At 43.8% G+C, this 12,794-nt stretch overlaps 1 protein-coding gene across 1 annotated transcript in view; it reads right to left on the reverse strand.

Moving 5' to 3' along the window:
- The window catches only part of kmt2d (lysine (K)-specific methyltransferase 2D), an 81,072-nt gene that overhangs the window by 64,514 nt on the left and 3,764 nt on the right, over positions 1–12,794 (reverse strand). Inside the window, exons 2-9 of the mRNA XM_084333490.1 lie at positions 12,342–12,424; positions 11,743–11,842; positions 10,946–11,145; positions 6,298–6,407; positions 6,011–6,173; positions 5,748–5,919; positions 4,564–4,678; positions 4,200–4,378 (exon numbers count right to left, since the gene is read on the reverse strand). Of these exons, the coding sequence (XP_084189616.1) occupies positions 4,200–4,378; positions 4,564–4,678; positions 5,748–5,919; positions 6,011–6,173; positions 6,298–6,407; positions 10,946–11,145; positions 11,743–11,842; positions 12,342–12,390 (1,088 nt within the window). The 5' untranslated portion in view covers positions 12,391–12,424. The remainder of the gene's footprint in view (positions 1–4,199; positions 4,379–4,563; positions 4,679–5,747; positions 5,920–6,010; positions 6,174–6,297; positions 6,408–10,945; positions 11,146–11,742; positions 11,843–12,341; positions 12,425–12,794) is intronic.

The raw sequence follows: 12,794 nt of genomic DNA on the forward strand, positions 1-12,794 counted from the left end.
AAAAGAAATTAAAATATATATATATTTTTTTTTAATCATTCTTTCCAAAAGAAAAGAGGCCTAGAAGCGTGGGTAACGCTAATGGCACGCATACCAGAGGCTAACTGCCTACGAAAACAGGCACAGAGGCACTGAAAGAGGATTTCACCCATCTAATGAACACACTAGACAAGACAAATATCAAGATGTATCCATCAGTGGACCAATTGCATGCTTTTGCAGAGGACAAGAAGCCTTCAGTCGACTCCTTCAGACATTAAGCACCCCCCACAGCCCAAATGGAATGATAAAAAATTTATAATAAAAAAAAAAAAAAAAAAAATATATATATATACATATTTTTTTAAGTCGACCAATAGTCGACTAACGGCAACGGCACATTTTGGCCAATCCTAGTCGACCATCCAAATCCTTAGTGGGGGACAGCCCTATTACAAACCAATAAAAATCTACAAAAACACATTTAAAAAAATAAAAAGAGAATGTGTTGTTTACCTACGGTCATCAACGGAGCAAGACCAGGATTAACTTCTGCATGTCCTTCCACTTTTCGGTGCGCACTCGATTAAAAAAGGAACACGCCAACATTATGGGTAATTCGCTGTTTTCTCCAGATTGAGACAAGAAGATAGATACCAGTTTCCTCTCTGTGCCTTCAGGAGAAAGCTATCCAACTGCACATTAGCCTAGCTTAGCACAATGAAGGGAAGCGGACAGTATTGGTAGCCTAGCTTAAACTCCAGGAGAGGTGTTAGTTGGCCAGCGCTTGGGCTAACCGATACTTCCATTCATTGTGCTAAGCTAGGCTAACACGCAGGATAGCTTTCTACTGGTAAACGAATATTCCTATAATGTTGGCGTGTTCCTTTAACACATTGGCGGCCACTGGGATTAGTCGGGCCCCACTCTATAAGGCCAGCTTCTCATAACAAGGTTTAACTATTCGTGAGGTTGTTTGTAGAGCTAAATCTATATTTTAAATGATTGCTATGTGTCTATTGTCATTGTCAATTGACACTATAAACCTTCCCTTCAATATGCCATAAAGAAATTTCTTTTTCATCAATACGTTCCCATTTTATAGCGTCGTGAATATGAACGTTATATCGAATTGGTCTAGGCTAATTCCTGTAAAGCTAGTTACAGGGCTAATAGCTAATAACGTTAAATCGGGCGTTTCGGCCATACACAAGCTAGAGATAAAAATCTAAATGCATATGATCGATATCATGTTCCACCATGAATGCATGAAAGGGGGGGGGGGGGGAGTCGTTTCTGATGATTGATTACCAATAACGGCATTCGTTATTGAAGCCTCATACGCTGATGAGGGTTGGATATGAGAACAAGGCCCGATCGGGCTGTAATTTATGTCAAATAGCGCTTACCTGTGGCCGGTTGGATCCCAAAAAGGATTTCCCAGTTATTGATCGCCATCTGGTAGATTGATATGTCCATTGGCTGATGCTATATTCCTTTACTGCATACTGAATTCGGAGTCGCAAAAAGCATTCCATGCGATGAAGGCATAGGTTCAGGCTAACAGAAAAAGTAGGCCAGAATGGGAAAAAAATTACATCCGGTCTGAAAACAAGGAGTACTCCATTCTCGAGACAGGGCCACTACCAGGATCTGGCCGGTAATGCACTTTTCCGAATCCCAAGAGTAGGGAATATCTGCAGTGCCGCTCCGTGACATCGAGTAGGTTATTAAAATGCAATAAAAGCAAAAACGAGTTTACCACGTATATATACGTGGTTGGCCCTTTAACACATTGGTCGCCAAAAACGGCGTAAGGCTTTATTGCCCGCCATGCGTTGAACGCCAACAACGGCGTAAATCGTTTTTGGGATCAATATTAAATTTTTTTCACCATGGCATTCATAATTCATCCAGCCTCCCTCCGGACTGCAGCGGCACCCTGTATGAGATTGCAACGCCTCAATACCGCCACCTGATGGATGGTCGGGCGAGTTACACTCTCGCCAAAACCGGAAGTGGCGATCGGTGCGTCGAGGAAATCCCTCAAGCAGTCATATCTTGTTACGTGGATCCAGACAAACACTCTAGTGCATTTAGATCGCTTTCTAAACGCAATAATCGATATGATTTCGGCGTTTATTGCGCCATACAAACCGGAAATGGATGTAGGCAATCGACGTCAAATAATTGGGATCTTTTTCCTCCAGTCTCATCGGCGAACGGTAAGAGGAATATAACGTTATTTTCAGCCCGATTGTTTATTCATTTCACTGCAAACCATCTGCTCAACATATCAACCCATACTAAATAAAGCAGTTACTGACGATCAAGGAATTATAAACGACCCCCCCCCCCCCCTTTCCTTCACACATGATGAAGCATAATGTATACCGATCATATACATTTGAATTTTTTAATATAGCGTGTATAGGAAAGAAACGCCAATCGATAATCTATCATATGCGTCAGGGCCTATAACTCTAGTTTTTGGAATTACAGCAGGAAAGCTTAAAAACACTTATATTCTAGACGGTATTAACACAACAATGTATGAATGAAAAAATATAACGTTCCCACATGCTGAACGATGGATAATCAATGTTGAATGGGCCATAGTAATGTCAATATAGCAATAAAATTTAAAAAGTTATAGCCCTGCAAAGAAGGTAAACATCTCCATAGGCTTTCAACGGTGGCAGACTGGGTACAATGATGGGCACAACCCCCGGCGCCCAATGTGTTAAGCATGGCGCCCAAACACGTATATATACGTGGTTGGCCATGAATGTGTTAACCACTGGGGCCATTTACAAACCCCAACGTTGCACCATCAAATTGTACAACACCACTTAGCCAACAGAATCTTGTAACTAACAGATTTTCTGAATACGAATTTCACGTGATAATTTCCTGGTTGATAACAAAGACAGTGGCCAAATGGGCAATAGTGGAAGTTAAATACTTAAACACAAACAAATGCACAATATTGATGTAACTGAGGGTGCTTTCACATATAGTTTTGGTGGACTCGGTGCGGTTCTGGTAGTGAAGTTGCAACATTGTTGCATTCATCATTTGGTTCGTCTGCATTCACACAGTAAATTTGTCAGGCGCACCAAACTTTATGAACAATGTCACACGGTCGAAAAGGGCGCTCGTCTATTGTACACAATGGAGAGTGGAAATCCCTCCCCTTCAGGAAGTGAAATGCGGAAATACACAAACTGCGTAGTAGTGATAGTAGCAGAGGCGTGGCATTGATAGAGTGGAAAAGTGTGTGTGTGGCTGCGAGCCCGTGTGTGTGCGCGGGCGCGCGCGTGCGTGTGTGTGTGTCTGTGTGTGTGGACTGCGAGCCATGTCCGACTCCAGATCAGCGGATCACCCAAGTCTGTCCACGAGACATGTTTACACAGTGTGCTTGTAATGCCGCGCGCCATGGTAATAATAAGCCGTGTTTTTTTTCTTCTTCCTTCTACCCAAGATGCACAGTTAAAGGGGAACTCCAACATTTTGGGAAATTAGCTTATTTAACATCTTCCCTGGAGTTAGACAAGAAGATACATACCTTTTTTGTCTCTGTGCGTGCATTTTAGCTTTGGGAATAGACGCTCCGTTAGCATAGCTTAGCTTCATCACTGGAAGTGAGGCAGGACAGTAGCCTTACAGTGCCTTACAGTGGATTGCAAGGTCTGACATTGACCAAATTTGATATGCATGACCTTGGTGGGCTCTAGGTCAACTCCTGAAAAGGGGGTCAATGTCAGACCTTGCAATCAAAAGTTAGGGGGCGCACTGAAATTATGGCAAGGGTTATTAGCCCCCTAACTTTTGATTGCAAAGTCTGACATTGACCCCCTTTTCAGGAGTTGACCTAGAGCCCACCAGGGTCATGCATATCAAGTTTGGTCAATGTCAGACCTTGCAATCCACTGTAAGGCACTGTAAGGCTACTGTCCTGCCTACATTTGTTATCGTTTGGTAAATTTGGTATTTTTTGTTACAATTACTAGATTAATTGATCGCTAACGTTATCAATGATCGAGTAAGGAACGTGCTTACAATTTGCAACCCTAACTAAGACATAAGTTATTTCTTTCTGTGACAAATGACCAGCAACCAGCATGCAAGGTTTGTGTTCATTAGGCATTGAGCAAAAAATATTAAAAAACACCTCAACTCAAACTGAGGACAGCTAGTGTACTGTGTCTTGGGCTGACCTGTGGCACATGCTGCAACGCTGCAAGGTGACAGATGGGTCGGCAGTTTTGGTGCAGATGCCACACACAGAGCTGCGGTGACGTTGGCAGCCCTCACACACTGTGTAGTTGTCGAACCACTGGGCCGAGCCTGGCAGCGCTGGTCCACGGGCGTCACACTCTGAACACACACGACACCTCTGGGATGGAACAGACGATACGGAAAAGGAGGTCATCCACATGAACCTTGTTTCCTCTTGTTTCAAAACAAGAGTTTTTCAGAAAACATAAAAAAATATCGCTAACATTTGTTTTGACTGAAAATGTATAGCTAGAGGCTGGCGTACTACCGTTCCTTGGTCATGGGGGGTTATCATATACTTACTCTGCACTTCCAAGGGTCAGAGGGTAGAGAGTCCATGGCTGGCTGTAGACAGAAGGTGTGGTAGCCCTTGTCACAGGCGTCACACACCAACATCTTGGAGTCCTCCCCTGGTTGCCTGGAAAAGTATAGACACAACAATTACTAATTATCTAATCCAATTTAAACAGCTTTTGAAAATCTCTAGAAAAGAAGCAAAACTCACTTTAAAAAGGCACAACGAGTAGCATTTGTTGTTGTAGTAAACACAACATTGAAAAGGTGGCATTGCGGCACACCTGGCTCACAAAATTCAGATCAAACTGTCAAACTAGATGCTGCAGGTCACAGAGCCTACTTCACGCATTAAATGTTGTCAGAAATATATATATATATATATGTATATTTTTTAATTATCTTTTCCCCCCCATCTTTTTCCGTTTTTCTCCCCTCCCAATGTTAGTCATTATGCCAATTCCCAATCCCCTTCCTGGTCGTTGCGCACTCTACCCCCTACCGTCGGTCTGGGAGGGCAGAGACTATCACATGCTTCCTCCGACACATGTGTACCCAGCCCACCACTTCTTTTCACCTGGCAGCGCGGACTCTCCCTGGGAGAGTGTAACGTGTGGAAGGTCACACTACCTCCCTCCAGATCCTTCCCTCGCTGTGCAGGCGCCCCGACCGAACTGTAGGAGTCGCTGTTTACAACGACCCGGACCCACCCACCGGCTTCCCTCCCGCTGACACTGCCAATCGAGCCAGTATGACGGCCGGCCAAGCCGGAGGCAACGCTGACAGCCGGATTCGGTACCAGTGTCTCTTGCGTTGGTGACAAGCGCTTAGTCCGCTGCGCCACCCAGACGCAATCGTCAGAAATATATTTTAGTGAAACATTTAGTTTTACGAGCAAGCCGCCATTTTGTACACGCACGGTTATTACACACCTGACACACAAAGGTGACACCCACAGACTTCACAAACACAGAAAAATATGAGAATACAGGCGAGGGAAGGGTCTCCACACACGTATAGTGGGTCATGAATCATGATGATTGAGAAGGATATATAAGTCTATACATTATTATTTAGGAAAATGCTACTTCATTGTGCCTTTAAAAAACAGCAATGTAAATATCATGCAAAATCTAAACCTATAAATGGCTTGAACAGAGTTATGTCTGGGAACACATGGCAGGCAGACTCGCCTGCACGTCTGGCACACTTTACACTCCGGGCACTGCCAGCCCGCCCGCTGGATGGGCGTGGCGCCGATCTCCAGACATGCTGCGTGGTAGTGCTGGCCGCAGCCCGTACAGAACAGCAGGTCCCGGAGCTCCCCGGCGGAGTCGCACACCGCACACCGAGCCTCCTCGCCAGCTGTAGCGCGTAAAAACAAAGTATCAGCAATAGTGCCCCGACTGATTAAAGTCACAGAACATTATTATAGCTTCGCTCTAAGGTCTCTTACCCAGCTCCTCCGCCTTGTCTATGTGCTCCGGACAGAGGAGGGCCAGCCGCTTCATGGACTGGAAGGACCCGCTGGCCGCTGAGCAGGGGAAGTGGTAGAACCGCGAGCAGCCCTCGGCGTGGCATCGGATGGTTGCACCCAGCCTTTTGCAGTATTCACAAAGCTGAAAACAAACCGGTGTTTCCTGGTGAGATTTTATGGAAGGTCTGTAGTAATTCCCCCCCCGGCCTTGTAATCCGGCCGCTCCGGCGTGTCCCGTTCTCTCTCCGAGGACTGACCGTACTTACCCGCTGTGTCCCTGAGATAACGGCCTTATCCACGTTCTCCAGCTCATCGTCCTCCGCCTGCTTCACTCCCTCCGACCAAACCGCACACCAGTGATGGACCCGACAGCCCCCTGTTCCAACGGAAACCAAAGCATCTGGATCATCTCTCACTGCAATGAATCATTTATCAACTCAAGATCTAATCACTTTGCTTATAAACAGAGTGGAAGGAAGTTGGGCTGTGTGTAATCCAGGTTTCCTACATGTTCTGTTCCGTTATGTTTTCCCCCAAAGCTTAATTTCTTGTTAGTCACTGTAGGTGGCTGGTATACCGTCTGCTGATAGTAGATGGTTAGTAGGGATGGGCACGAGTAATGTTTTCCCAGATCGAGTACTCCCATGAATTACTCAAGTAGTGCTAGTGCTTGAGTAATTGTTTAGGGAAATACTGTTTATGGAAAAGTATTCTGTATTTTACTATGACAACTATTAAACAAACTTGAAGCTTTTTTTTTTTGGCGTGGAGAATTTTATTCAAAACTCCAAGTTCGGGGAGCTCCAGTAGCTCACCGCATATCTCGGCGCTATTTCTGCGTCGGGGAAAACTGTGCTGCGTCACGGATCTGGTGGACTCAGAGTTCGATTCCCGGACCCGCCGTCATTTGCCAGAATGTCTTCCCCTGCTCTATATCCCGTTTCACCCTGTATCTGTCGGTCATGCTTGACCAGAAAAGCGATAAACGCAAAAAAAAAAAAAAACTCCAAGTTCACCCCTTCCCAAAATATAATTTGCGCAAAGGGCCGGGTGTTCGTTCAACCCACACACAACACTGAGATTACCTGTAATTTAGCATAGCCTCATAGTGTGGCGAACACACACTCTTTTTTTTTTAACAAGTCGATAATTAATTTCAATATAGAATATTTGTTGACAGCCATACAAGTACAATTAGTTACTGCAGTGCACACTACATCACCCCTGAGTGGAACATGGAAAGCCAAACGTTCCCCCACTGTACCGAAAACCTGTACCGAACCGTGACTTCAAAGCCGAAGTACGTACCGAACCATGGTTTTTGTGTACCGTTACACCCCTGATAGTAGATGGCTAGTACGACTGTGAATTAGACCATGTCACTAACATTATAGTTACAGATTATTCACGACAATAAACATCACAAATATAAAAGAGAATTTGTTCTAAGTAATTTGAACGTTTATGTAATTAGAATCCTCTATTATAACCACCAGCCCCCAAGCCCCATCCATGCCTTTTCATAATCGAAAGCAATCCCAAAACAATTATTGTCATCGGTTTGGATAGTTGTAATTACGTATTGCCTCTGGACTGGCACAGAGAGATGGGAGGGGCAGAGGTTTTGTGTGTGTGTGTGTGTGTGCGCGCGTGTGTGTGAGTGTGTGTGAGTGTGAGGCCATGGTTAGACTGGTGTTTTTGTGGCGTTTTTTTATACGTTTTTGAATACGTTTCATGTCCCTATTACACAGAAATGCGTTTTTTGGCGTTTTTTTGTGGATACGGCTGAAACGCTAAATTGTGTTTGCGTTTTGGAGAACCGCTAAAAAACGCGCCGACAACAGCGTGTAGTCTGCATGAGCCGTTGTTGCGAAAACGCCCATGCGCAGTAGATACCATCTGCGTGCCCTTCCGGTGACAACAGAGTGTGTGTGTGTGTGTGTTTGGGACAGAGGCAGAGCTGTCCCAAATAGCTGCAGCTACCATGTGTTGTCAAGTTATTGTTATAAGGATCCCAGTCCAAGCTACAACAGTCTGCATTCCCTTAACAATTGTTTGTATTGAGCCGTATTGTATTGTACCCATATGCAATATGTTAAATAAAGTTTACATCCATTCATTCTGCTAGCATTACCGATTGCATGAGCAGCTGGCTAACGTGAGCTATCAGATCCTGTTAGCTCAAAGCTCCTCTTTCAACTTAACAAGCATTAAACAAAATGGCCCAGTCATCTATTCACCTTTGTTTAATACACACAGCGTTGTCTCTAATGTTATCTAACTACTGATAGCTCTCGATATCATCAGTTTGGTGCTGGCTAAATAGCGTGAGCTAACGTTAGCTTCTAGCCACAATGCTATACTGTTATAATGGCATACTCCATTGACGTTAGCATGCAGCTAACAATGCTACCGATCTTTTTTTAGACTAAACTATCCGCTCTTGGTGGTCACTTGTGTTGATGTTAGTTTTGTTTCATCAACAAATGACAGGCAGAACACACAGTGAATGTATCCGTTTTGTTTATTGCACTTTTATTAGGCTTTGCTGAAAAAGAATTGCTGCATTGAGTAAATAGGCAAGATGGTGGCGCCCATAGGCGTCTGCCTTGTTGACATTTTCTTTGCTGGAGCTACCAGGAAGTGTATTGGCACATTCAAGTTCTGATTGGTTGAAATTGCCTTCATGTTCGCCACCTACTGCCACCTACTGCTTTGGCAGTGTACTACATCAGTGTGCTCAGGTGACAAAAACAAAAAAAAACGAAAGTGTGACTCGAGGCGCAGGACGTCGCGGCAAAACGCGTATGACAATGAAACGAAAATGAAACGAAAGGTTTAACCGAGTGTGAGTGAGTGAGTAGGATTAATGTATTTTTATTTTAGTCTATGGAACGCACTAATGTCTTCCAAAATGAACGTCATGATTGATAAGATGACATAGCTCCTGTAGCAAGGTTTGTGGCCAAAATGATGATTTGATAAGTTTGGATGAACTTGTTTCCGGTCTGCTGTGCTGAGCAGCGAGGAGAGACAGGGAAGCAGGCGAGACGTTTCATCTTTTGACTGACGTTTTTTTCAAAGCTGCAGCCAAGTCATTCTCCCCGTCTGCACTTTGTAAAACGTGTTACAAGTTACATTACTTGACGCCTGCTGAACAAATAACTCAATATGTAAATGTGGACAAGCCAGCTGGCAGTCAGCTAGTCGGTGAGACAACTGTCTCCACATGCCAAGTGCGTTAACGAGGCATTGACCACACCTGGGGTGTCTCATCAAAGAGGAGGTGTGTCCCGGGTGTGCTCTATTGGCTCGGGATTCATTTAGGTTTTAGGGTTTTGTTTCAGTTGGTGAATTGAGCTGGTTGGAGCAAGACCGGTGTTTTGTATGAGAGTATCTTTATGCTCAATAAAAAGGACCGTTTGGTCTCGTCTTCTTTGCCTCCGCCTCTCTGTGACCCGTCACAGTAAAATTATACGACTTCAGCACCACTCCACACAACCATTGCTGCTGTTCTCTAATGCAGCCGTCAAGTTTAAATACACCAGACCAGTGGTTCTGACTTGGCCAACTCAGGAGCCACATTGACTAAAACAACTTTACAAAAGAAAAAGAGCCACGTTACAAAACACACCATTACTCAACCAACCCAACATCAGGCTACCAATAAGTAATTTACAAGCTATGAAAAAGCATGATCATGTACTGGATGCTGTACCGGTAGGCTACTGAAATGTATTACTATTACCATGGCAACCTTTAACTAAATATGGCAATGTCATAAGCAGTTTATAATTATTGTCATTAATGGTTTCCCCCGGCAATTCAAATGCATCAAGTGTCCCTGTAGTAGCCTAGGCTACAGACGGCCTATCAGCACAAAGTCCATGTATGTTGTAAAATACAAAACAACTGTAGTCTATAAACAAATATAATAATGTAACAGGCTACAGACTGATCACCACCAAGTCCACAGCTTTAAATTCTCTCCCCCAGGTAGGAGACAGGGGGGAGGCAACACACACACACACAGTGCGCAAGATAGAGGGGGTAGATAGAGAGAGACACACACACACAATTATCCAGGTGGGAGAACACAAGAGTGACAGAGAGAGGAGGGGGAGACACACACACACACACAAAGAGAGAGAAAGGGTGGGAGAGATACAGAGAGAACCTCAGGTTTACTGTATATTAGTCAGTAAACTGTTAGCAGGAGATAAACATGGGACATACTCCATTCAGTATTTTCAGTTATTCCGTCTCCTTGAGGAACGTCTATAGGCCTTGTTACTAGATGTTGGGTGTTTTCACAAAGCAGACAAATTCAACTCATCTTTGAACCTGTAACCTACTCGTCTTCTTCATACTTGCGTTTTATCATGTATTTTAGCCGTTTCAGCATCACGTTAGCATTCAATGTGCAATGGGCGCGCAGGTACAGAGGGACCCGCGATCAATTTTGGTAGTTTGTTCAGAAGGGAGAGGAGAGGGAGGGGGCGTTAGCTTTCCATAGGTCACTGTGGTTGACTGGTTGTAACCAACTAATTACCCTGCATGATTATTTGCGTTTCGTTTTGTATTTACTGTGAACTGGTGGGCTAAATGTGAACTTGCCAAGTGCAAGGCTAATATTAGCTGGCCAGCTAACCAGCAAACCGTCCAACATTGTTTATGTTACTCGTTTTCACTGACTGAACATTCAACAACAATAATACGAATCCTACTGTTGTTATTCCATCGCCTGAATATGAATTCATTAATATCAATTTTGAATTCGATCACATCATTACAGTTGGATCAGTTAACTTTGTTTCCAATTTCAATACATTTAGCAATGCATTTGCATACAAACCTTGGTCATTTATAACATACAATATCTACTGTAGATATGACAAAACTTCAGAGTCCTACCTGTGTCGTCGAAGAGCGCTGCCAGACAGGAGTCGGAGAATCCGATGGAAGACAGGTCATCGTTCCCAGGCCCTGGCAGTGAGGAAGCTGAGGGTTCCAGGGCCGGCCGCTCGGAAGATGGCCCAAAGTGTCGGAGTTCCCGCTGTCCGTGCAGGCTGCGCTCCACGCAGTTACAGAGAGCACAAGCCCTCGCGCTATCCCTGGAGAACCACAGAGAAAAGAGGATAAATGCAAGAACGAATTCAATTCCTTTATTTATTTTTGCTAGGAATATGTCATTCTCCCTTGTGTAATTTATTTTCACTAATGTTACTAAATTACTCTACTACAAGCTATTAAAATTCATGCAGTAAACGCGAGCACCCAGGAGTTAATAACAAGTGCACCAAACAGAATGCAGAAGTTTGCCATGCGGCGCTTCTTTGTAGAGTGTCGTGAGAGAAAAAATGACACTGGTTTTCAGAATGCTGAGTTACATACGCTTAGCAACTTTCAAGTCTCGTGAAGTATTTTACACCCTTTTTCAACATCAATGGCAGTTTGAAGGTAAGCTAAGATCAGCTAAAACACTACATTCGTTTAAGACAGGGGTTTAACGGTCCTTTAACTGGTTAAACAATTTTCCATAACATTGCCAAAAATATTTAGATACAAATCATTACCCACAAAATGTACAGCCTTCAAAAACCCAATTTTCAACTGCCATGGGTTTGCCATGACGGTAGGAAGGAACCCCAACAAGAATAACTTTCTTCTTTGGTGGTAAAGCTCTCATATTATCTTGATCAGGGACTTACACTGATGTGCTGGAAGTGGCAGCAGGGTCAGACACATCCTCTGCAGCAGGTGGGGCCTCAGAGGGGAGAGGAGGCTGCTTGGCAGAGGCCTTGTCATCAGCTAGAGAGATATACACAAATATAAAAATAAAAACGGCTTAGAACAAAACATTGGGCATACCTCACAAAATGGGATATCATTGCTTTTCGCTAAAATATTTATTCATGCTGTCCCTTCCTTACATCCCCATTTAAACCTTTTTTCAATGCAATTTTAAAACTGTGAAAGTGCCAAGAGTGTCTATCCAAGTTGGCTTACATTAGTGGTCAGCCCTCTTTCCTCTATTCTCCACAATCTGTTATCATACTTCCCTCTTGCAATTTTAACCCTACAAGAGATCAAATCTATCGTGGGGGGAAAAAACACAAATCATCCTTTCATTTCTCAGCTACATGTATTTTACTTATTTAATTCATATCAGCATTTGAGGGAATGTACCTCAAGAGCACAATCCATTTTATGAAGTTATGATCCATCGTTTAAAAAAGCTCTTCTCCATTGTTATTATTAAACACACTGCTTATGCACCTTGACCCAGAGTATACTAGAGAAACAGTACCTGTTGGTTCAGAGTCATTTTCTTCGCAGTTTGATTTCTGCTCGTCCATCCCCTCTACCGATTCTGACCTCCTTGAGAGAGATCTGCAACATGACAGAAGAGTGAACATGGTGAATGTTCATTTACAGACAAAGCAGGACACACAAGTGTCATACATGCCAGGTATTCTCCCTTTTTCTCTCTCTCCTCCAAATCATCAAATAGCCAACACGTTTAGTATCATCTTTCCAGTTTCCATGAGTTGTGAAACGGTTATCATTAGCTTTGCTATAACGTTACTGCGATGAGCCATTGTTCCCATGACTTTTGAGCTACTAAAAGTAAGCAGGACTCAGTGTTTGTTGTCACGCAGTTGTAGTAACGTTATTGTGATAAGCCATTCTTCACAGTGCAAACTAACGTTGGTGTGTCAACCTAATGCTTGCAGGACACTAGGGTGCAGGGCAGCTAAGT

Source organism: Notolepis coatsorum (genome assembly GCF_963971535.1).
Source record: "Notolepis coatsorum genome assembly, chromosome: 17".
Classification (NCBI taxonomy): domain Eukaryota; kingdom Metazoa; phylum Chordata; class Actinopteri; order Aulopiformes; family Paralepididae; genus Notolepis; species Notolepis coatsorum.